The 27,167-nt window shown below is 35.1% G+C and overlaps 1 protein-coding gene across 2 annotated transcripts in view; it reads left to right on the top strand.

Annotated features, from left to right (window-relative positions):
* LOC134531122 (myrosinase 1-like) overlaps positions 1 to 27,167 on the top strand; it is a 213,356-nt gene that overhangs the window by 142,129 nt on the left and 44,060 nt on the right. For both annotated transcript variants that reach the window (XR_010074940.1, XM_063366692.1), the window contains exon 10: positions 13,317 to 13,423. Coding sequence is in view for 1 of the 2 variants with exons in the window: in XM_063366692.1 (XP_063222762.1) it covers positions 13,317 to 13,423 (107 nt within the window). In the remaining variant the exon portion in view is untranslated. The remainder of the gene's footprint in view (positions 1 to 13,316; positions 13,424 to 27,167) is intronic.

Below are 27,167 nucleotides of genomic sequence, written 5' to 3'. Positions count from 1 at the left end.
CTAGACCAGGATGGGCGCACAGTTGTGTTGCACATTAAAAACATAACGGACCCAGGGCTCTTCATTGATTCCTCAAATAAATGTTCTGAACTTTTAGCAAATTAATTAGTAATAATTATAATTTACAATTACTGTACATAAAAAAAAACATGTATAAATAACATATTACTCAATAGAGTATGTTTAACATAAGTACATATAACCTATTTAGCAAGTAAGAATGTATAGTCTTAGAAGTTACCATGTTTTATCACATAATTGTCCCACATTTTATACTAAAATCAAGTTTGAAAAATAGGGGTGCGACGTTTATGCGAGAAAATTTTTTTTTTGTTGGGTTAAGTTATTCATAAAGACAAAACCCATTCATGAAAAGTACTTTTATTTAAAAAGTTGAGTATACAAAAGCACGCCAAACAATTTTAATTAATAAGTCATGCAAAAAAAACATTTCTTCAACTTTAACTACGAAAACAAAATCTGTGACCCGAATGCGAGCCTGAACTAACACATAACTATCGTCGTAGTACACATTTACCACGAAAGAGTGCGGGCCATCATATGTAGTTAACTCGGCACTTGACAGAGAGTGCGCGTTGCATGCAATCGGCGAGATATCAATATCAATATTTGAATACATGTGCACGCTCTATACGGGAAGCAACATAACCAAACATGAATGATGCCAACTAGCGTTGGCTACATTTTTATAAGACTGTGTCCCTGGAGCACAAAAGGGGTGCAAGCGCTAGCGCAAATAGTATTGCTGTGGCAGATACTCCACTACGATTGTGGTGCCACACTGACAAAAGAATATCGTGCGGCAGACATGCCTCATACATTTCAGTCTTGTGTTTTCGCCTGTTGCTATCACATGCATCAGAAAGTTAGAGAGGTAAAAAAATACGTTTTAAACAGTATTTTATTCTTTTGTGCTCCCGAGATATAAGACGTTCCTCTCATACATTTGAGTCCTGTTTTTGTGCTTGTTACGATTTTGCCCTGCAAAATGGGCTAACTGAAAGAAATTCATTTTTAAATGTGTTTTTCTTTTGTTTTAAGTTTTATGTAACATATGTTTTGTTAGATCATCCTACATTTTATTTTAAGAGATTTTAATTTTACTTTTAGACTTTTCTAACCAACCTGTTTATTTCCGTGTGATTAATAAAAACTTATTGTTTGGCTAGTCACAAGGTTGTTAATTTTCTAGTTTTATGCATTATTATTAGGGATGGGAAAACCGATTCCCAATTTCATAGATACCTACCGATTCTACTTAAATAATCGAGAATCGAGAATCTATGATAAAATTTGATTCCCGCATGTAGCAAAAAAAATCACTTCACAACATTGCAAATCTGTGATACAATTATTTAACGACTCTGAGTGGGGTTATGACTGACTAGACGCATATATAACAGTCATATTTCCCCAAATAAACAATATCTAAAACTTGGGTCGATGTTATACACAAGTCAAAGTACAAAAATTATTTATAAAATAATTATCACTGCGTATAGAAGGGGCTTGTTCTTTTCGCGAAATCGATTAAACGACGATAAACGCGAAATCACCGTAAAATACAGTTTTTACGCGAAATCGCCACAACATAGCGTTTTTCCACGAAATTTAGTTTTAAAACGCGAAATCGCAATGTTTTTACGGGAAATATAAATACTGTGTAAAAGACTTGTCCTGGTAAACAAACACCGCAATATGGCCGTCACTGAACATTAATCATAAATACACTAAAGCAAACAAAAGCTTACACACGCTCACGTTATAATGTTAAACCCAAAAATATACTCTAAAAATACGCAAAACTATGGCGTTTATTTTCCTTTCCGGCATAATGTTAGGATAGATAAAACAAACAGGCGAAGTTTTAAAGTCCACGCACACCGCTCGGGGCACTGACGTCAGCTTGGAACAGCGACATCGGATAAATACAAAAGCAAGCAGATGATTGGGCGAACGGTGTTTGGAACAGCCTTACGTGAGTGGCCATACCACGTCAGCCGGGGGCGCTGGCATATAGTTGGAACAGCGTCGTAGTATCAAGCAGATTATCGGGCGAACCATTCTACTTCGTCACCCAGTCGTACGGGGCAGCACAAGCATTTTAAATCGCGCCAAAAAGCGGAAAAATGTAAACAAACATTCATTTTCGAATGGTGTGACGATGATGATTAGTTGGTCAGTGTTTTATAGATTTTGTTGGGTCGTTACTACAACGCCGAAATAACAACGAATGAATTTGTATTTCTTAAATGTAACTTAACACCGAAATACCACAATCAAGTACAACACTTTCATTTGCTAGTTGTCTAGTTGTTGCTTAATTTTGTTACTGTTTCATTTCACAAATTTTTTAGTTAATTTGTACCCTTCTCTAAGTTAGGCAAGTTGTATGAACGAAAATAATTTATACTGCTCAAGGAAAGCTTAAAAATTTTTTTTATATTTTATTCCGTATTACAAAACAAGTTTTAGATTAGTTTGACCCCTTTGACATGAGCCATTAACTTCTAATGATGTAAACATTTATATGAGTTAATGTTAATAACTTAGTTGTGTACTCAAATTTGATAAATATGAATTTATGATGTATGCTACATCATATATGTATTGAAAGCTGAAAAAAAAAATGTTGCAAATAGAATTTTAATTATTTAATATTAAGTTAACTAGGTGAGTATCGAGTATCAAGAATCGAAGGATTTTTTAAGGAATCGATAATCGGGTATCGGAATCGAAAATTTTTGAATCGTCCCATCCCTAATTATTATAAATTGAGGAATCAAAAGCATATAAAAGAATGTTAGTTGATCTGTCACTGAAACAATGCCTATCGCAATTTCAGAAAGTATTTCTGTTTTAATTAGACTGTGGTACGAAACTTTATTATAAAGTTAGAAGTGAGTTCTGATATAAATATACCACTGTATGTAACCATGGACAAGTACAGCTGTAATTTGTGTAGTAAGGCTATCGAAGCCTGAAACGTCACACACGAACAAAAAACAACAATTTTAAAGTATCTTGTGATGTTTGCAGTGCAGAAACTACAACAAAGTCTGCGCTAGTGAGCGATATGAACCTGCTGAACCGATCGACACAAAACAATGTGGCATTTGTGATTCGGTGTTCTCTCTGTGGGGAAAATAAATTTAAAACAACAATATTTTACATTACATAGCCGAACATGACATTAGTAATGAGGAAATCGAGTTCCCTAATGAAAATGAATTTCGCAAGTGGAAGAAAGGAATTGAAAACGAACAACTCTGTGAATTTGTTTGTAAGAACAAATACAGTAAAACTCGCTTAAGATGTTCCCGCGTAACACGTTTTCCCATTTATTAAGTTCAAAAAATTATTCCCTTCATCACTTCCATATATCCCTATGTTAATTTTTCCCTTTCATAACGTTTGTGTTTATATATGCTTCCCGCATATAACGTTCCGCATTTGTAGAAAAAATATAAAATAATAACATTAACTTTAAGCATTTGAACAATTTTTTATGTATGTATTATTTACGTATTTATTTACAAACAATGAGTTAATTTGAGCAGCTTAAGACCGTCAAAGCTTAAGACCGTCAAAACCTGCCCCACACGCCACACGCTTTTACAAGTGTATTTTGCGACCAATCATCTGCTTGAATGAGCCGCTGTTCCATCTACACACCATTTTCTAACACGTGACTAAAGCCGGAGTTACAATGGCCCGTCGCCTCCATCCGTCCGTCATCCGTCCGTCAATCACGTGACCTGCAGCAAATAAGAGAGCTTGAAAATCCATCAAATGCTTGGCAAACTTATACTTTTGACGGACGAACGGATGAAATTATATCTATGGTTGGTCGCGCCAGTCAATTGTTATCCGAATACAAGTCAGTGGAGTTTGTTTTTGTTAGTTCAACTGTTCACAGTTGGGTTAACATTATATGCATTGCGGCTTGAAAAACTTGTTGAATTGTAATAACTTCTAATTTTTCTGAAGATTTGCTGATCCATTATGTACGGGAACACGAGTTTCTGTACGATTTTCAAATGTAAACAGGATCACCAAAAATATTTAGCTTATATGGACATTTCCTATGACGTTAGACCATTAAAGTTCGCATTTGTTGGCTGCACTGATTTCGAAAAATGTTTTGACGGACGGACGAGGTACCTTGTTCTGAATCGCTTGCCTAGATTCGTGGTGTTGACGGATGAAAATGTGACGGACAGAGGCGACAGGCTATTGTATCTCCGGCTTAATATACAGCAAACCACATTACCAGTATTACCACCAGCCATTATTCGTTGATCTTTCAACGTCTAGTTATTTTGCAAGCAGTGCACGCACTTTATATCATGCTCAGTAACAGTACTAATTGATAACCTGCAATAAAGGGGTTTTAGGTTAAGTGTGATTTTAGGCGAACTTTTAGTTGTAATTTTGTGGTTATTAATCATAATAAACGTTTAGTGTTGTGAAAAACAGTGCGTAATGGCATTTTCAAATAGTGGAGGACCTATTAAACGAAAGGCATTATCTGTTGAAGAAAAGCTGAAAATTATATCGGAAGTTGATGCGAATCCTTCGACACCAAGAGTGAGTATGGCAAATAAACTCGGGATGCTGCCGTCTACATTGAACGGAATTATGATGAAACGGGATGAACTTTAGGCTGCTAGTGTTTCATTAAAATGCAAGAAAGTGAAGGTTGGTAAATACGAAGAAGTTGAAAGTTTACTCTTGACTTGGTTTAAGGATCAGAGGGCACTTGGAATCCCGACAAACGGCCCAATTTTGAGAGAAAAAGCTGTACAAATCGCACATTACCTTGGTGTTGATTTTCAACCTTCAAATGGCTGGCTCGACAGATTCAAAAACAGAGTGGGAATAGTCTACAGACCTGTCAGTATGGAGTCTGCAAGTGTGTGACGATACTGTCGAGACTTGGATTCATACAAAGTTGCCTGCAATTTTAAAGGACTTTGAACCAAAAAATGTTTTTAATGTTGATGAATGTGGGCTGTTTTTCAACATGCTCCTAGACGAAACCTTTGTTTTAAAAGGTGAAACATGCCACGGAGGTAAACAAAGTAAGGAAATGGTTACTGTGTTGTTGGGTGCAAACATGGATGGAACTGAAAAGTTGCTGCTGCTGGTTGTTGGAAAATCAAAGAAACCACGGTGTTTTAACAACGTTAAAAAATTACTTTGCAAGTATGCTAATAACAAGTCTGCATGGATGACGGGCAGCATATTTGAAGATTATAAGAGTACTGGATGCAAAGATGGGGTGTAGAAATCGGAAGAATCTACTCTTCATGGATCATTGCCCTTCTCATCCGAAGGAAATACTGAACCTTAAAAACATCCAGATTGAATTTTTCCCACCAAATTCAACATCTAGGCTGCAACCCATGGATCAAGGCGTTATTAAAATTTTGAAACAGCATTTTCGCAAACGTCTTGTGTTGCGACTAATAACACACATGAAAAGTACCAAAACCAGTGGCTATAAAATAAACATCCTGGACGCCATGCATTTTCTTGCCGCTTCGTGGGAAATGCTGGAATCGGCCACCATTAAAAATTGTTTCAAAAAAGCAAATGATATTTTCCCTGGAGAATCAGTTGAGAATAGCGAACCAACTGCAGATGCAAATTGGAAAAGTCTTCAAGAACAGCTTAATTTTTCATGCACTTTTGACGACTACGTCTCGGTTGACAATTCAGTTCTACCATGCGAGCCGCAAACCATTGAAGAGCTATGTGAACAGCTCAAGGGTTTAGCTGAAGATGTGATCAGCGATGAGAGTGATTCCACTCCTGTGCCAACATACTCTGAAGCGCTTGACCACTTGGACAAACTGAAGTTATATATATGTTCCTAATAGTGTGAGCAAGAGTTTGTGGGAGCCTTACAATTTTGTAATGCGTCAGTCGGAAAATGTGTTAAAATAATCAAAGCATTAATTTTTTTGCTAGTGTTTTAATAAGTTTTTTATTGTCCTTATTACATTTAATTCAGTTTATTGATGTAATTGTATAGTTTTCCAAGTACGTTGATGATAATAGGCGAGTCTAATTTTATAGTTAATACAGTGTGTTATTTGAGTAAATTTGGTTTTTATATAGAGACTGAATTTTAACCAATGTATTTCCCCTGTAAGAAGTTTTCCCTGTTAAGAAGTTTTTAGCATCCAGTCCCTTGAAAAACATCTTAACAGAATTTTATTGTATAATAGAAAAACAAGTGAAGAAACCAGAATGATATACAGGTGTCATCCCGATGGCTTTATTAAAGCAATGTGGCACTGTACAATATTAGGGACAAATAAAATAAATTGGCACTGTCTTGTGAATTTGGATGTAACATATAACACATCAGGAAGAGTGAAATTTCATTCTGTAGGTCATCAGGGAGAACTTGGTCATTTAAGACTGTCTAGAGGGGAGTGGAATGATATTGCTCCTAAAGTCACACTGAAAATCCCATTTCGTGACATTCTGGATTCTATTCATTATTCAGTCTAATGATGATGATCAACATACTGAACTTCTTACACGTAAAGACCTGCACAATATAGCATATTATTAGAAACTATAAGACACAGTAATGATTGTATAAGTGTGGAATCCTGGATCAGTGAAATGCAGGAAACAGGTGGTGTTATACAGTTCTACAAACCTCAGTCTGTAACACTGGAAACACATCCTCAGTTTTAATCAAGATTTTATACTTATCATTATGAATGATGCACAGAAAGATATCCTAAAAAACTTTTGCACCAACTGCATATGTATGGATGGGACACATGACCTATCTTTATGGATTTGAACTTACTACTTTACTTGTGTTGGACAATCTTTGTGAGGGCTTTCCATGTGCTTTGATGTTTTGGAGTAGGGTAGATGTTCAAGTGACGGAATAATTTGTTACTACAATTTGAGAGTCTGTAGGACAATCAATTCATTGCAAAGTGTTCATTTCAGATATGGCGCCAACATTTTACAATGCATGGATAAAAATAATTCCTACCCCAAATTTTCACTTATTTTGTACATGGCATGTGGACAGAGCGTGGAGGAAAATTCTCTCAAAGATTAAAGGGCAGGAAAAGCAGACAGAAGCCTACAAAATTCCGAAAACGCTAATGGAAGAGAGGGATAAAAGAGCATTTTCAAAAATGCTGGAAGAAGCAATAAAACGGCTAAAGGAAGATCCAGATATGGAAAAATTTGGACTGTTCTTTGAACATGAGTATAAGTCACGTGTGAAAGCTGAGCCTATTGCTGTCGCCTTCATGCTGGTTTAAACATGAACATGCACATAGAAAGAATGCATGGGATCATCAAGCTCATATATTTGAAGGGGAAGAAACCGAAGAGGCTTGACATTGCAATCCACACCATAATGCGCTTCGTAAAATACAAACTTTTTGAAAGATAATTATGTACTTCATACAGAGGAAAAGTTACGTCAAAACTCTCAGTAATTCGGCAAAGACACTGCACTTCACTAACACTGCCCTCGGATAATGTTATGTACAAACAGGGAGTGTGGAAAATATCATCCCAAAACAGCAGCAAAATCTATGATATAATGCAGGTGGAACTAAACTGCCATTGTGATCTCAAATGCATTGAATGTAACACATCGCTTAATGATGCAACTGATAACCATCTCAATGACCTTGTAATTGTAGAACCTCAATGAGTGGATAATCAGGATGTTATCATCAAAGAATTGAAAAAATCAACCGAGAAGCATCTAAATAAAGAGGAGAGGAGAGATCAAATGCTGAAAACATTTATGCACATTCTAGAAAAAGCAGAATCTGAAGAGAATTTTGAAATAATAGACAATTAGCTTAATCTGATACTACCAACAATATTCAGGCTCGTAAAATAAAGTCAACATTACGACACCAGTCAGCTCCAGCATCAAAAACCGCAAAATTAGAACCTCAAATGAAGCTATTTTCTATAGCAAGAAAACATCAACAATAGCAAGGCCAAGTTCTAGTGAACAACAAAATATTGCTGTCAATTTGCTACTTAAGTAGAAGAGTACCTAATATTGTACAAGATTTTTTTTTGTAGTTGATAATAGTTACATATAGAAGAAATAGACAAGTAATATGTAATTTAAAAGAATTTTGTGTTTCTTTATGTAAATAATATTTATATATAAAAAAAAGAAAGAAGGGGGGGGGGGGATTTTTTTCAATGTGTGTACACAATTCATGAGAATAATTAGGTGTAAAATTTTTGTTTTATAAAATGTTATGAAAATTGCTGCAGTATGATAACACCTAAAAAAAACTTCAATCATGTTGCTGCCAGCCCCCAGTTCTTCCAATTTTCGTTCTGGTAAGCATGATGATAAAGGTTTAACAATGTAATGCAACTTATAAATCTAATGGCTGAAATAAATATTTTTATCATTCATAACTATCTAGTCGAATACTGAACATACTGTATGATAACAACTTAATTCTCGTTGGCCCATCAAAGTGCGAAACAATTTTCTTTTCAAAAATAAAGAAATTATGTAGACATAAATTAAATATACACAAGGCCAACAGTAATTTTTCCCACGATAATCTCTATAAATGTGCATTATTGATAGGCCTGTGCGAAGCTTCGCAAATGTGAATCGATTCGAATCATAATTTAATATTCGCTTCAATTCGAATACATTTTAAATATTCGCATGTTTAGAATAATTCGTAGCCGAACCACTACGTACCGACTAATAGCGTGCGCGAGTCAACAATCGATCCTTACTTTGTAACAATCGATATTGCTTCTTGACACAATCGTTTCTTCGTTCCTTTGAACGGTAAATAACAGAACACTTGCTCGCACTTGCTTTTGTTTTTGAGAACGTGGGAGAGGTCTGCGCTTGTTAAGTTTTTAAAAACCACGAAAAGATACTGGTAATAGCGGACCGGAGATTATGTCTGATTTAAACTCAGAAAATACGCCCAAAAGAAGAAAGAGTGAAGTATGGCATTATTTCACGAAAGGGAATGACGACGTTGCGAAGTGCATCTCCTGTAATGTGAAACTAAAAACGCTACGAGGTAAATTACTTTGCGATGCTAAATTTGTTTGAAATAAAAATTGTGCTACCTGTCCAAACCTAAAGTTTATTAATTCAAACTTGACGGAAATATACAGTTTTAATTACTGTAACCTAAATGTCCCGTTTTAGTTACTCCAACCTATTGTAAACAATGTCTGGAGAAATTGAAACGCGTGTACATAGGATATAATTCGCCGAGGTGGACTGGAGTTACAAACCAATGCCTTTATACAATTATTTCAAAAGGAGAAATAATGTATGGGAAATTTATTGACTTACAATTTGAATGGATTTAGAGGTTAGGAAAAGGGACGTGTAGGCCTGTATTTAAATAAAACAAGCTGAGTCTTTATGGGGAAGCTGGGTGAAGGTTTGAGACTCGATGGACTATCCAGACTAGGCTGTTAATGGTGAAGTGCATTTTTAAATCAATATTGGAATAACATTACAACATTCTTTGTTTTAATTTCAATTTGAGTATTATTTTATATGCTTAGTGAAAATGGCAGCGAATTATACAAGTCCATATTTATTCTTAACGTCTTAAAGTTTAACTATCTACCATGTTAACTACCATGTTATCTACCATATTAACAAAATATATAGAAAATAATTTCTCTATATATTATTTATTTTTTAATACACACACCACACATATAAGTACCTTTATGTTGTGGTTCGGTTCCAGGTACAACCACTACATTGCAAAATCACTTGCAGGCTAAACATGCAGCATTATACCATCGCATGATGCAAGATAAGAAAGAGACCTCAACATTAAAACCAAATCCCGAACAAGCTACTAAAACAAGCTTGCAGCAGCCGACCATTTCACAAGTATTAATGAAATACACAAAAATGCCACCAAGTGACCCCAGAGCTCAGTCCATTACGAAACAAATTACAAAAATGTTGGCAACAGAGTTGTTGCCATACGATTTCGTAGAAGGTCAAGGTTTCAAAGAACTGATGGCCAACCGGCACGTAGCACCAACTTACCAAGTACCTTCTCGGACCACATTTTCCGAACACTATGTCCCGGCCCTCTATGAAGAAACTAAACAGGCACTTCAGTCAATGCTTGTAGCAGACCTTCCATCACTGTCAGCCATATCATTAACATCAGATGGCTGGACTTCTCGTTCCAATGACAGTTACATCAGTCTGACGTGCCACTACCTCAGGCCCGATTTTTCCCTGGTTTCATTTGCCATGAGCAATATTGTAGTTCAGGAATCTCACACAAGTGTCAACATTGCTACAGCAATTAAATCAGTTTTATGTGACTGGGGTATTTCTGTTGAAAATGCCACTACACCCATTTTTTGCATCACTGACAATGCTGCAAACTATAAATTAGCATGTTCTTCACTATTTCATGAAAATGCCCGAAATTGTTTTGCCCATTCGCTTCAATTAGCCATTGAAGATGCAAAGAAAGAATGTGCAGGTACACAAACACTCCTTTCCAAAGCAAGAGCTATTGTTGGTCATTACCGACACAGTAGTTCTGCAAGGAAACGACTGCACAAACTTCAAGAACAGATGAACATACAAAAACTGGAGGTTATCCAAAATGTGGACACTGTTGGAATTCTGAGTTTGCTATGCTGAAGCGGCTGATTCAGATAAGACCTGCTATAGTGGCCGAAGATGCAAATTCAAACAGTACAGAAATGCTCTCTGTGTCAGAGTGGAAGCAAGCAGAAGGTATTGTTGAGATTTTAAAACCACTTTCAGAGGCCACTGATGAAATGAGTGGGGAAAAATATGCTACATCATCAATGGTAATCCCAATTTTGCACTGCTTGTTGGCTAACCTTGAGCTGCATATTCGCCAGAAGAAAGATGGAGTAACATTTGCAAGAGCGTTAATAAAATTTTTGAAATCCAGATTCCAAAATTTTATTATGGAGTCAGTGAATCGCATTTCAATGTTAATAGATCCAAAGTTCAAGGGTGTGTTAATTTCTGATACAGAAGCACAGGCTACACTGATTTCTGCACTCAGACTATTGCCAAAAGAAAATAAGTTACCTCAAGATGTACCTACATCCTCTCAGAGTCCAGCATCAAGTTTGTGGTGTGTCCTAGATTCTATTCCTAATCAAGTCGACATGGATGAATCGGAGGAAGTGAGAAGATACCTCAAAGAACCACGTCTTAACAGAGGTGATGATTCCCTTCACTGGTGGAAAATTGAAGGCAGAAACACATATCCTCACCTAGCACAGATTGCTGTTAAATACCTGGGTATTCCTGCAACTCAGGTATCGTCAGAGAGACTTTTTTCTTCTGCAGGAAATGTGGTCAGCAGCCATAGGGAAAGTCTCTTGCCCGAACATGTGGAACAGCTAGTATTTTTACATGCTAATTTGAAGCATAAGAAAACTGTGTAATGTCCTTTAAAAATATACTCGTGTGTATTTTGGCAATGTAAAACTAGTATTAGCAGAGTAATGTATGGCTATAATTTTTAATATGTAATGTATTTTTTTTTAATTGTTAAATTGCAACTGCAAGGATACAAGTTAATTTATTATTGTCCCATTTGAGTGTTATTTATTTATGCTACTTAAATTTTATTCCTAATATACAAAAAGTAATGAGGTTAGGTACATGTGTTTCACTATAAATAATTGCAGTGAGAAATTAGTATGTTGAAATTTTCAGTTGTATTGTTTAGTTTGGAAGTGAAAAATTTTTTTAGAGGATTATGTTGGCTTCTTATATTATTCTTATACTCAATGTTGCTTAAGAATCTGTAATTTCTATTCAGTAATTTTTATAAGCAAAATCAATACAGGATTGCCTTTACTTTCAGTAGCAATATGTGGATTTGTGAATAGTCAGTATATTGAATCTATTACTATTTTTAATAAAATTACCTACCAATATGCAACTTGCATTTTGTTTTCACTTGTTTAACTACATATGTGCAGTTAAAAAATTTTTAAAGTAACAAAATTCAGTATTTAAAATTACAACAGAAAAAAATATTTACTATTCGATTTGGCTTCGCACGAATAGTAAGTACATATTCGCTTCGCACTTCGCTTCGCATTGAAAAACTGGTATTCGCACAGGCCTAATTATTGAAGATATTATTGTGAGTGTTCATAAAAGCTAGCTCTAAAATGAATTTGTAATTGCCATATACATAATTTCAAAAGCCTCTTCTGCAAATATTATCACGTCTGCAAAGGGTAAAGTTAGAGTTTAATTGTTAACTCTATTCGTTCGTCATTCTAAAGCTAAAGTTTGAAAGTCCAGCACCACGTGCTCTGCGCGAAGCGGTTAGAAAGAGAGCAAGAGAGAGACAGAGGGAGAAAGCTAATCCCGACATTTGCCGAGTTTACATGAATTCGCACGAAAAATGCACCACTTTTTTTCTCCCGAGACAGAAGTTTTTTAAGCGGTACACCGCGGTGACGCAGACAAACAGATAAAGGTTATAACGTTTAAAAACGTTTTTAAAAGAAAATTTATACATCAGACAACTTCGTATTTCCATTAAATAAATAAATAAGTGGTAACGTCCGAATAAATATTAGATTTCTACTTTAAAATAGGTTAAATACGGAAAAAATACCTACGCAAAGCGCTGGGAATATAATAGCGGGACCAAAAACATCATGCGACATTTACGCGAGAGGTTTTTATATCCAAATTTTGACACCCTAAAATATCGGTGCGACGATTATGTACATGCGATGATTATGCGATAAAGCAGGGTACTATTTTTTTCAACATTACAAAACATCTCTTATCTTAATGCACTAAAACGTCATATGTAAAATGACTCCTTAATTTTAGTACCAAGAAAAAGTCTTTTGCTGTACTAATTTCTATTAGACAATCCTAACAAGAAAAAATCACTATAAATAATCAAATTTAGTGGCCTGTGAAAACCATAAACAATTTATAAGAAAAGGTGCTTGGATTTTTACCCTGAGAAATATTTGAAAGCCATCAAATAGTTCAATCCCTTACAAATTGGGCATATTTTTCAATTATTCCTGTAGTTATGGCTTACAATATGTTAACTTTTTCTGGTTTTTCAGAGACTTTTGAATTGATGGTGTCATCATTACGAAACTTGTTCTTCAATATTATGATTCTCGCAATGTGCCATGTAAAAGTGAAATTTTTTTTATCTTGCTGGTCCAAGGAGTATGCTTTGTTCTTTTAAGTTTAGTGTTTATTTTTGCAGAGTTACCTGAGTGAGGTGCTGAAAGCAATTTACATTGACAAGTGCAACATTATAGGTTACACTGCCTGGAGCCTTCTCGACAATTTTGAATGGACACGCGGTTACACGTAAGTACATATGAAATATTAGTCTATTCTTAAAAACATTATATTCATTGTTCGTTTATCCTAGAATCTTAGTAGGAATTTTTCATAGCTAACAAAATAACATTGTTGACATATTATATTTAAAAAAATATATCTTGTAACTACGGTACGTAGTTTAATTAAAGCATTGCAGAGTATGGTGCCGTGTGATGTTCATGATAGAAGTGCGGGCAATAAAATCAAGGTGGAATACGACGATAAATGCTTCAAGTGTAGGAGAATAGTAAGAAATGGCATCTTGTGCGACTCGTGTGACCACTGGTTTCATTTTCAATGTGGTAATATTATGCTATCTCACAGGGTTGTCTAAGGTGGCGGATACTGAGTTTGGGCGCCACCACGTGATTTGTGGGCACGTGGACCCGGCGAGACTCCTTTCTCGGGCCATGATGTCACCCAAGTGCGACGAGACACACAACTCTAATAATGCCTAGTTGGCCCCTAACACCCGCTCTCAGCGGCGGGCACGCTGGTACACTCGTGTAATGCCCTAATCTTTACCTAGGTGGGCTCTAGGCGTCCCACACGCCAGGCGACTACACCGGGGCACACGTGACCGAAATAATATACACTCGAGATTCACACCTGATATTTATTAAACATTCCTCATCACTACATTGTTCATACCAAGTGGATAAAAAGCCAACAGCAAACAATCGGTTTAGGAGGTGGGCCACGTCACCACGTGGCCTGACCAAACAAATGAAACGAAGTTAAATTTAAAATGCTCGAGGAGCTTAAATTCTTCTTGAAACAGTCTACCACCCGGAGTAGGCCTCGAAAACAGAGAGAAAGCGATTTAGAATAATATATGCAAAATGGATGCTAACGGATCAGATATTACCAAACAATGATGTAGACGAGGTGCGGGAGCGTCCCACTCCGGGCGGCGGAAGAACAAAACTGCCTGGTCAACAGGGTGTCATGGCTTCTTCCAACACTCGAGTTCCCGTTAGCTTGTTAACTTATAATTAATCTAATTACTGACATAGTTTACCCTTTTAAAAATTAGTAATAATTAAACAACAATTTCTGAGACTTTCATCTGATTTCATAACAGTATACTTAATTAATTTTTGTCTAAAGATTATTCGTCAGTAGTGTGGCGCTGCACCGTCCTTCCTGTGACTTAAGACTAAACACTGGGCGAAATATAAAAACACACAATACATAGCCCTTTATTTTAGGGCTGTTCCGATACCTCAATTTCCGATACTCCGATAACACCACTGATTCCGATACCACTGCCGATACCAAAACCGATACTCTCAATTTCTATTTGTTTTCTTACAAAGAGTTAAAATTTTAAGTAAAATGTATGTTAAATTGTAATATGCTAGACATTTTTTAATAAATTGTGTTTATTTTATTTACATATTAACAAATTCTGATTTTGCCCCTGAAAAGTAACTGTATTTAGGAGTGCTTGAGATTACACTTCAGAAAAATCAACTGATTCACATGATCTGGCAGCAGAGATGATCTGTGGTCAGTTACAATCAACCCTGCTTGAGAAAATATTTGCTCTGAATAAACTGATCCTGCAAGAACTCCAGTACTCTGCACATGAATGCTTGAGTGAGCAGAGTGGTGTGCTCAGGTAACGATCAATCTCTTTTTCTGACGACAGTGGTGCATCAAAATATGAGTTTCCGGCTCCTTTGCTGATAAGCTGCTTCGTAATCTTTTTTTTTTTTTTTTTTTTTAAACCTACAGTAAAATTACTGGCACAAACACGAGACAAACAAAATTTAACATCCTTTTTTTTTTTCAATAATGTTCTTAAATTTTAATATGTCATAAATAATTACACAATAATTACATTACCATCACGGTAAATATACATCTCAGTTGTTACGGTAACTAGTGCAAATGTGGTAGCTATCAACGACATATATATATCATAGACCCTGCTTCATCTATGCGCTCCACACAACCACCTTGAGGTCAACATTAAACAGCTGATTGTGAGCTACTCGGGTTTGTTATTGTTTGCAGCGTAATGGCAATTTGTGATACGAAACATGGTTCCGAATTAATTAGAATACATATGCATGTATTTGCTGTAAGATATGGTGATAATTAAATGACTTGCACGTCAATAAAGGTCCTTCAAATATTCCTGAGGTTTATTTATATAATTTTACTGATGTACTGTGTATTTTGGAGGATAATGCAAAGTGTTAGTGTTCGTCCTTCTCACAGCATAATTTTTTTCGAATGTGTTTTTTTTTTTTTTTAATTACTTTAACACTATTATATTGCATGTTTTGTTCAATTATAGAATAATTAGAAACTTGAAAACCTAAAATGTTCTCAGTGTTGGCATAATTAAGTTTTAAAATTACAATCATTTTACAATAGCGTCTCGTTCGGCATGTTGAGCTGTGATGAAATATACAAAAAAGTTGCTAAAATTAAAGAATATTAATTAACTAATTGTACTATTATCAAATGTCTCTAAAAAATTTTGTTAGGTTATAGTATGACACTGAGATCTGGGCTGTATAGGTACTCAATCTAAAACCATATATTGCACGGAAAATGTTTTGTGAATGTTCAAAGCATTTCTCAGTAGCATTAACTATTTAGTGTTAGTGTTACGAAATGCATGACTTCGGGGTTTCACATAATTAAAATTACCACTGCATCCCTTGATGCATTACTTTCATTAACAAAAATGATTCTGAATATGCACCAAATAAATACTTACGCACACAGGTTTACTGATTTTTAAACAGCACTAACTTGGTGCACACACTCCTCTCTCCTGGTGCAGGTATTCTGAATATTGTTTTCCTGTGTGATACAATCTAATTTTCATGTATCTGGTAAGTATGGACTTTAAAAGTTGTATCTTATGGTTATGTAAGGGTTACTGATACAGTATATGTTCATCTAGCACAGGGAACAGAGATAGATCGAGGCCTCTCATTATTTTACACAAAACAGTGTTCAAACAAACTTTATGCAAAGCCTAATTTGAGAGCTCAATCCTACAATACTTTTCAGCCAAACGGCATAACTTTACATCTTCAGCAGGTCTCGCCAATCCACCATTATTCTTCCTGTTCAGAAGCTTTAAACTCGTTTCCTCTGCAACTAGTGGACTACAACAATTGTCAAAATTAATCTCTTTCTTCAACTTCCTGACAGCAAAGCCAGCAATGTACCCCACTACATCATCTACATATTCACTCAGTCTGGTAGAACTCGCTGGTGTATTGTAGCTGTGGTCATGTTCAACACTTTCCACAGAAACAGGAACACTACAGTGTATGTTGAGGAAGGGATCACTAATATTCCTTTTCCCACTGCTTGCATTCAAAATAGTGGTAGAATCAATATCTTGGCAGTTGGAAGATGTGGTGGTGATGTTATTTGTATGTGCACTAGCAGGCGCTTGAAAGCTGCTTGAAACTGTTTCGCAGTTGGATTGTTGTTATGGCCCCCATGACTCCTTACTGCACTGAAAAATAATTCCAGATGGTCCTGGCTTACTTTGTATGTTAACAGAAATTTCATCAAGTCTGTTTTGACCACATAATCATACAAACCCAATAAACTTTCAATACATAAGAGGAATCCAATGAAACCTGTCTTTCTGTTGCTCAAATGCATTGGTTTCCCACCTGATGATCACATAATGTCAATATGTAATTCTTTGCGACAACCAAGAATTCCTTCACTTTGTCAATGTTTTGTTTAGAGAGAGGTTCTTTGTAACCCTTTGCCAGCAAGTTTCGACTGTTCAAAATATCAAATAAATTATTGAAAACTTCTATAAATCTGAAGGTAGACTCAGATCCTTCAAATTCAACCAACTGTAAATCTTGGCTACAGAACTTTAAAGCATCAGTAAAACACTGGCTGAATGTTTGTGCATCTAACTTCACTTTCATCTTTTCGCTAGACCAATTTATGTGGCGTTTTCCCAATTTTGTTGCCGCATGTAAACCTTGAGTTCTTTGAAGTTTTTCTAATTCCTCAATAAACCTCCATAGAATAATTCCATTCTCATCCACTAAACTACCCTTGCTGGCCAAACAGTTCCTGACAAGTTTCAACATGTGACATGGGACAAGAAACAGGTATATAGGCTTACCTGTATGAGGATCTGTGATCCAAGTTTTCATATCAGGTACTAAAAACTTGGCTCCAAGATGTTCAGCCATAAGTAAATTTGATGCAGCACCATCAAATGTCAATGATGCTACAACTATGCCACAATCAAAAAGAATCTTTAAGCATTGTCTTGCAAGATTTGCATGTTCCATACCATTTTATTTTATTTATTTTTATTTATTTATTTATTTCATATCCTTTGACCACATTTCTGGGTTATGATACATGTCAAGTACATATAGAATATATATATATATATATATATATAGTTATTAATTACAACATATGAAACTACTGAAAGTATAATTAAAAGTGAAACAGAACATATAACACATAATTAGTATGCAATAAAGATAGTAATAACATAAATTACAATTGGGTTTGAAATTACCCTATAAAAACTTTACTATTATTTTTTATTTTTATAAAGTCTTCAACATCTTTGAAGGAATAGAAAAACAGTTTTTCTGCTATTTTTTTTAACTCTATTGCAATTTTTTTTATTATTTATATTTTTAAAATGCTGAAGTAGACTAGTATACAAGCAGACCAGGAATCAAGAAATACCCTACTGGGATATTCCAGCTACCATTTAGAGCAACAGTCATGAACACCAATGCTTCCCTTGCTTCAGGTAGGGAATCAACATCCAACCCTGTACCGAAGTCAGTATATCCAATGAAACTCTGACGACCAAATTCTATATGTTTACGTATGGCCATTTCATCTAACATCAAAGAACATAATGTAGGTTTACCACAAGTAACATTTTCTGCTGTCTTCAGTTTCAATGCTGTACAAGCCTCAGTACTGAAGCCTGGCTTTCCATCGACAGTTGAATACCACTTCTGAAGTGTAACAGGATGTGGCAAAAACTTCATGAACATCTTCCTAACATAATTGTACACCTTAGGAGAGTAGAAATTTAGTGTCAGAGCAAACGTCTTAAGCTCTGGAGAATAGGCTTCTCTGGTTGGCCCCTTCTTCCATCGCTGGATGAGTTCCGCAACAGCAGGTGGCAAAGATTTCTGAAACCAATGATCTTAATTGTGTTATAGTCAGTGTTGTTAAAAGTACTCGAAAAAAAGTAATTGGGCTCAATTACAATTACTGTGGTGACAATGTAAATAATTACAAGTAAAAATTACTTTACATAGAAGTAATCAGTAAAATTACAATTACAATTACTTTCCGCTACCAATTTAAAACTGACTTACGATTCAATTTTTGTACACACTGTTACATTAATATACATACATATCTATGTGTTTTGTTAAAAAAATGATTTCATGTAATGATTAAATGAATAATATTTGAGGACAAACTTACTTGAATAACATCAAAAGACTTCATTCAAGTAGCTACCTGTAATAAAAGTAACACTCTTTAAATTTTGGAATTGACCTTACAAAACAATTACAATCGTGGAAATACAGTAGCTAATGTCAGTAAATGTTGTAAAAAAAAAATGTTAATACATATCATTAATAAATTCATTATCTAGTTTGCTTACCGTGCATACGATCGTAGCACCACAAGCGTAAAATTATAAACTTTACTAATACAAAAATGTATGTTCTTGTTCTTAATTGTATTCATTATACGTTCCGAGAATAAAAGTAACGGCAAGTAAATATAAAGTATCGATTACCTTAATGTATTGATTACAATTAATGTTATGTATTCCGATTACAAGTACGAATTACATTTTTTAAATGTAACTCATTACAAGTATAAATTACTTGAAAAGTAATCGTTACAAGTAGGGATGAGGCCACCAAATCCAATATCCGCCGAATCCTAGGGATTCGAAGCTTCGGCAGGTCCGATATAGGATTCGTCAAAGGATTTGGTTTTTTACTATTTACGGAAAAAAAATACAGTAAAACTCGCTTACGAGGGCCCGCATGGTAGGTTTTTCCATATAAAGCGTTTAAATTGCCTGAGGTCTCATCATTTACGCCATTAAATGTGTGATATAAAGTCCGTTAAAAATTTTCCTGAAACTTCCTGTCTCAAATAGTAATGGCGCACGTAACTATGAAGAAAAGACAAATGAACAACAACATACGAAGAAATATGGATGATGTACCATAACTACAGTACAAACCCAATAGTTATTATAAGATAATTACCATAAAAAGAACAAGATTCTTTGTAGAATACCATAATTACTACAGAAGCATGATAGCTACCATATTTGCACTATAGTTACCGTAACAACCGAGATGTATATTTACCGTGATAGTAATGTATTATTTATTTATGACATATTAAATTAAAGAACATTGTTGAAAAAAAAAGGATGTTAAACTTTGATATGTACGGTTGGCACATGTTGCTAAGAAGTAATGCGATCTGAAAGAATGCACATGCAGTGTTACTACGAAAAGTGAAAATGGTACTCGTGGATTTTTAGGTTATGGCAGTCTCTTTCGTTTTTCAGTAATATCGGCCGAAAATTAACAAGCGTACTGTATCGGAAGTCGGCAGAAATGCCGATTCAACTAAATATTGGCAAAATCGGCTTCTTCAGTACAGCTATACATTTGATGACATGAGTAATCATATTTCAGACTTCAGGATAGTGAAAAAGACTTTAATTTCCATGTAGGTTTATTGTGTGTATGTTTTTTTGCAAGTGTAAATTGAATTAAGTAAAATGCTTTTATTTTTATTACTTTCAATTGATTAAACTTTAATGGCCAGTTACAGATATTTATGACACTAATTTTGAGGTTAAGCAATTTTACTAAAGCATTCCAGCCACACAGGTTGCCAGCAAGAGATGCTTCTCTTCTGCTGGAAACACAATCTCCAATCGTAGAGCTAATTTAACTCCTGAACGTGCAGAACAAATTATTTTTCTGCATGATAGATTTATGAACAGAATTTAATACTCTATGACAGTCTCTCTCAGAATTATTGTGCTGAAAAGTGGAAATGTTGAAACAATGTGAATGTACTTTTTAAACGACATGATTTTTGGTGCTAAGTTTGTTGAAGCTCAGTAAGGACTCCTGAAAAATTGACAAGGATGAAATTTTTCCAAAGATATGTTACGTTTACACAAACATATACTTGGTTATGTTAGTTGGATGATATCAGTTACTAATGAACCAATGGAAACAGGTAAGATTCAATGGAAAAACATGTTTTTTTTTTCTAGCAGTGCAAAATGTAAACACACTCTGTATATAGTTACCCAAAATTAATAAGCCCACTTCATTTTAATACTTTATTCAAAAATTATACTAAGTTTAAGATAAAAATAATTTCCCAAAAGTGTAACTGTACCACAAAAGCTCGAGCTCGGCTCGAAGTAAAATTCTTAGGCTCGCAGACCACTAGGGTACACATCCCAATAATTGACCACACAAGAGAATTTTTTTGCATCACATTTTCTGGGAAAGAAAATAAAACACCTAGGTAATTGCTTGTGTGCTTGAAAAATACTTTATTTATTTCTGCATTTACTGAAATATTTACAATAAACAAAAGTCCTGGGTATAAGTTCCCTCCATCTCTTTAAATATTACGTGTCGTTTTTGCCCAGTGGTTGACCAGGCATGTCTAGAGAATGACCATTTCCCACCCAGTAATTGACCATTTTAGTTTTCATTGCAATTTTATGGCCTTATATAATCAAAACTGTAATGTAACAAGTACATAAATACACTTACATAATATGACAACAAAATATAATAAAAAAAACTTTAAAGTAACTTAGATCTCCCTACAATATATATTTTTCATACATAAATACAGAAAATTAGTAATTGCCCTGTGAATTACAAAAAAAAATACATGATCTTAGTAAAAAACTATTTAGATTGACTCTCACACTTTGCACAGTGTTGTGTGAAGGTTCATTAAAATATTTGAACAGTTACAAACAGGAAGAACATGAGTGTTTTAATGTTGATTTTACACTCATGCTTACACACCACTTAACAAAGGTTGGCAATTGGCTTTGAAAATTTATACTTAATACGATCACCCACTGTTATAATTTGAGGCATTTCAAGTTTTTTTAGAATCTGTTTTTTTTCTACAACACTGACATCTTTTTCATTTACTTTGAATACTGTCCCAATCTCATCACATGAATTCAAAGCCATAACCTCGATTTCCCCACAAAGAGTGTTTTGAACAATACATACATATTTATGAGAAACTTTTTTCCCTGGAAAAGACACCAAAACAAAGTCTCCCTTACTGTAGTCTTTTAAGTCAACAGTCATTGGAAGTAGTTCTCGTCTTGCAGCAGTAGGCCTTATGTATTCCATCTCTTCTTCGGTGTTAGTCTCGTTGTATTCACTTTCCCCACTTTCAACCCATTCCTCTGCGTCAGTTTCAGAACTACTGTCCTTGCAAACTTTAGATTTCTTCTTTTTTGTTGCATTTTTGGGTTTTGCCTTCAATTCTTGTTTTTGTTTTCGTAACATTTCCCTTTTCTTTTTCTTTTCTTCTTGTTCATCTTTTAGCTTTTCTTTCTCTTGCCAATATGACAACCACTTCTGAGATGTTGCTGCATGTGGCAGCCTCTCTCTTTTTATTCGTTTTGTAGATTTTTGATGGGATTCAGTAGGCCATAAGACATGGTCCAGAAAACTGGGGCTCACTGAATGGTCACTAATAACACAATGGCATTTTGGAGTTGTACGTTGCTCATTTTGACTGGGCTCGGATGTGTCCAAGTTCTCATTTGGCTGGTCTAGAAATGTGTTGCAGTTTGTGAAAGCCTCGGTTTCTCCAATATTTTCCAATCGAGAATCTTTGGAAGTCGTAGGTTGGACATCAAGAGACACATCTCTGAAGCTGGAGTTTTCAGAATTTATGCAATCTTCTGACCCAACACATCTCAACCGCAATTTCTTCCATACATCAAATAGCTCTTTGGCAGAATCTTCTCCAGTCCAGCCAGTAGAAAAACTCTTTCTGAATTCTTCTGCTCTTTCAGGTTTCATAACCGACTCAAAGTACAGTAAATGTTCAATTTTAAACTCTGTAGGTTTTAGGATGGTATTCCCTTCACTTCCGACAACTCTTGTTTCATGTGTCATACATTTTTGATAGTCAATAGCATTGGCATCAAAAGGAAAAATACCACATTTTCGGAAGCCATTTTTTACAGTTTCTTCTGTAACTTGGCTAACAGCAGTTTCTAATAAAGAGCCAAACATAGCTCTTGTCAGTGCCCTGTTATTGTTGTTTTTCTTCCAATTATACACAACATGTTTCCAGTTATTTTTAAGTGACCTAAAAACCGACACATCTGCTGGTTGCAAAATGTGTGTAGCATTTGGCAACAATGCAAAGAGTAAAATCCCATTATCTTTACAAAATTTTGACACATTATAAGTCAAGTGTGATCGGTGACCATCAAATAGGAAATTTTATATTTTTCCTTTTGAGGAAAGGAAGAAATGTATTACACACATAACCATAAAATGTTTGACCAGTCATCCACCCTGACTTTGATCTTCCAGCTACCCACTCTGGATTCAGACCCCGCACTACTTCAGCAGGAATGCGTTCATATGGATATATTATCATTGGGGGCAAAATACTGCCATTTGCACTAAGGGTCATCAAAACCGTTAAGCATTCTTTGTCGGGGCCACTTTTCACTTCATACATGTCCTTCATTCCTTTAGGCCCAAGTACCAGACCAGTTTTCGGATTGGTCAAGAAACCAGACTCATCCCAATTATAAATTCTTTCTGGCATTTGTAGTATATCCAACACATTTTCGTTCATCAAGTATTCATACAACTCATTATGCCATTGTCTAATACTCTGTTCTGTCACATGTGCTCTTCCTAAATTTATGCTTTCTGCATGACGTTGACAAATATCAGGATGTCTCTTTAAGAATAGGTTGAACCATTTCTCACCAGGTACTTGGTTTTTAAAGGTTCGTTGTCTGCTATCATTTGCTATAATTTCCTCAACGGTTTCTATTAGTGCTCTTTTGTTTAAATAAATACCCTTCTTAGCATTTTCCATTATCCATCTACATAAAATATTTCCCTCTTGTGGTGTCAAAATTGTAGGAGGCCCCATTCTCCTAGCAACAGGAACTTTGTCTTTCATTTTGTTTATTAAAGTAGAGTGAGGTACATTGTACTTTCTTTCAGCTTCCCTTATTTTGCCACCATCCCTTACAAACTGAAGAGCTTCCCTTAAGTCATCTTCAGAGTACTTAAAGAAAGATTTTTTTACCTGTTTTGCAGCCATTTTCAGTGACAGTCATTGGAACGCCAACTGGAAAAAAAAAAAATTTTTTCAGTATTTGTGATTTGTAAGCACAGTTATTTAAAATGCTGGAATGAACATCCATCCTAATCGCTAATACTGAAATAGATGATTGATTATTATGGATTATGATGTAGGTAAAGAACACATCCTGGACATGCAGCCTAGAAAATAAATTTCATAGCCTTTTATACTATATATTTATTTATATACTAATAGGCCTACACACTAATGAATTTTATATTTAACAACATCGGTAAAAGCAAAATTTTTTTTAAATTTATTTTTTAATGTAAATGAAAATATTAAGTATATAGCCATTAGTTGACCAGTAAACAGCCAATAATTGACCACATGGTCAATCATTAGAATGAAAAGAATTTCTGGTGTTATTTTTTGTTGGTAAGATCAAGTATGAAATATTATGGAGCTATGAACTTTAAATAATCAAATATTGGTGAAGGACCAAAAAACCTAGTAATTGACCAAAATGGTCAATCAGTGGTCAACTGTACTTTTATTGTAACCACTAATTGACCAGTTAGGTTTTTAGGTTAAGGTCACTACAAATGGTTTTGACACAAACATTATATGATTCTTTGTACATTTTTCTTCATTACTCAATAAAAACATACATAAATACATCAATTATAAAATAAGATGGTAATGGATAAATGTTACTGGTGCATCCTTACCTGGCTTATTGCATGAGGGCTCTTATAAGTGAGCATGTGCTGTAAGGAAATTCAAGATGGCTCTGCAGACACGCATCTTTTTCCTGTCAAGTTATTTTGTTTCCTGTTCATTTATTGGTAGCATAGAAACATCTGGAACCAGTCAGAATTGTTCTGTCTTCATTTACATATCTAATATTTTAATTTAAAACTGGAAATGGTCAACCACTGGTGGGTGGTCAACTATTAGCACATCTACCTTAGTTATTTATAGAAAAAATCCTAACCGCTAATCTGTACTAAAACTGAAATTTCTCAAGAAAATTTTTTTGTCTTTATTTAGGTACACTTATACCAGAAATGTACCAAACTACATGTGATAAAGTCAAGGGACTTTTAGTGCAAGCAGAATACATCTCACTTACATTAAATATTTGGACATCATCTGTTAAAAGATTCAGGTTTGGGTTCGAGATTCTGCAATTCCAGTCAAGGATTTGAGTTAGGATTCGGATTCTAGGAAATCAGGATTGGCCCCATCCCTAGTTACAAGTAATCCGATTACTTGTAATTCGTTACTTAACAACACTGGTTATAGTGCAACAGTTTTTACCTTTAAAATTTCGTAAAAAGTAACTGGTTTAAGTTATTGCTGTTTCAGCATCTGCAAATAATATACTAACTTGCATAATTTATAACAGCTTAAATGTATACTAGGAATTTTCTGTCAAAGCTGGTCTTTCAATAAAGGACGCAACTATCAGACGCATTACAAATTTTCATTTCTCCTAACACAAATATATTGTTTGAAATTTTGCATAATGTACTTGATAATTTTCTCAATAACTTAGACCACTAAATTTATAAACATGTGAATAATCATATACAGTTCTGACCATAAGTATAGTTTAGATCCTGGTCATTCAAACCCTTACATATCTCTTTAACCAAGTTTCAGAGAGAACTTATTGTTTTATAATTACTTAAAATTTAATTATGATATAATATTTTAAACAAAAGGAAAGCTGAGGGAATAAATCTAATAGTGACAATGTGTCCAGGTGATGGTGACTGCATATGGTCCAACGCTAATAGGTATTACAAACAATGAATGTGTTAATGAGCTGAGCCATTTGAAGTGGCATTACCTGTAGTGTATCTGCAGCAACATCACCTATCAGTTTCTTGTCCTGCAGATGCGAAATAACTGCCTGAAGGCTCACTATTTTTGCAGTGGCTCGCTTACACCGCTGACGAAGGAGTTTCAGTTTCTTACGGTATTTTAATCTTATTTCCTTTGCAGCATCAAGGCACTTCTTACTTCTGCTGGGAAGTCAGGTTCTTCTCATTGAAGTCACCTAGATATGCCAATCTTAACTTTTTTCCAACTGTATGAATATCCCTGTAAAAAAAAAATTATGGTTGTAATTATTATTTTGCTAACCTATGAACATATTATGTAGGTACCAGGCTTGTAGAGATTATGTGCACATGCAATTTGAAAAACAGAGTGTTTGGCTATACGTGCTTAACAGCACAATCAAAACTACAATATATTTCATCAAGGGCATCGCCAGCCGATGGCCTGGGGGGGGGGGGGGGGGGGGAGTTGTGGGAAAAATATGTATTTTTTTGCATTTGGCTACAATTTTTGAATCTCTAGGGTTCTAGAGGAGTGGGGGGCAACTGCCCCCCGACCCCCCCCCCCCCCCCTGGTGACGCCCTTGGATTACAAACATCTGTTTCCTTAAAGTAGAAAATGTTTTAGGACGCTCAGATAACTTGGCTCAAATAATTGACTTGCCAGTGAAAAGTATAGACTCGAAACAAGAAAAAGAAACACGTAAATATATAGGTAACTAAAAAATTTACCGAATTTCAAATCAATACCTTCATACAGGCATTGGCATGCAATAACTGGGGGAAAGTGTTTGAAGGTGAGGATGTAAATATAAAATGTAACCCAGTTCTTGATATTTTCCTGAAGAACTTTGAAAATTCATTCCAAGTTAAAATACAAAGTAGTTCAAGAGCAACCTAACCTAACCCAACCTCTACTTTTTGGCCAAAAGCTGCACTGATTGTATATTTAAGTTTCCAGCTAATAGTTAACTGTCTTTAAACATAGTCTTAAACCTTAAAATTTAAACAAATTTAAATAAATATAAAATTTAAAGAATATTTCTGAATCACATACTTGGTAGTGGATTGCTGCGAGGTGGTGGCGTTTTCATGCGGCTGGGACATAATTTGGGTTCTCTCGGTAGGTGCTTTCCTCTTGGCATTTTTAGTCTGTAAATGTGCCGGAAAGTCAAAAACAGTTGGAACATTTGGTTTCAGCTTTCTTCCGTTACCAAAAGCTTCCTTGTCAAAACAATCTTGGAGAAGTGTTTAGAACAAATTCTGGAATGCTTGGATGGCACAAAACTTTCCCGCCTCAGAGATAGAGTCCACTTCTTCCTCAATTCGTCATATCCAGGAAAACCAAAACGTCAAAGTAGTATAATTATTTCAGAACAATTTTTACATAAAATCCCAAAATACATTTACCTGTGAAACGACACCAATGTTCCTTTTATAGATTTTTCATTACAACCGTAGGCAACACATTTCTGAACCATTTTCACAGGCAGCTGCACATAGCT

This window comes from Bacillus rossius, chromosome 3 (genome assembly GCF_032445375.1).
Source record: "Bacillus rossius redtenbacheri isolate Brsri chromosome 3, Brsri_v3, whole genome shotgun sequence".
NCBI classification, from domain to species: Eukaryota; Metazoa; Arthropoda; class Insecta; order Phasmatodea; family Bacillidae; genus Bacillus; species Bacillus rossius.
Note: the sequence above shows the minus strand (reverse complement) of the source record. Positions and strands in the feature narration are given on the sequence as shown.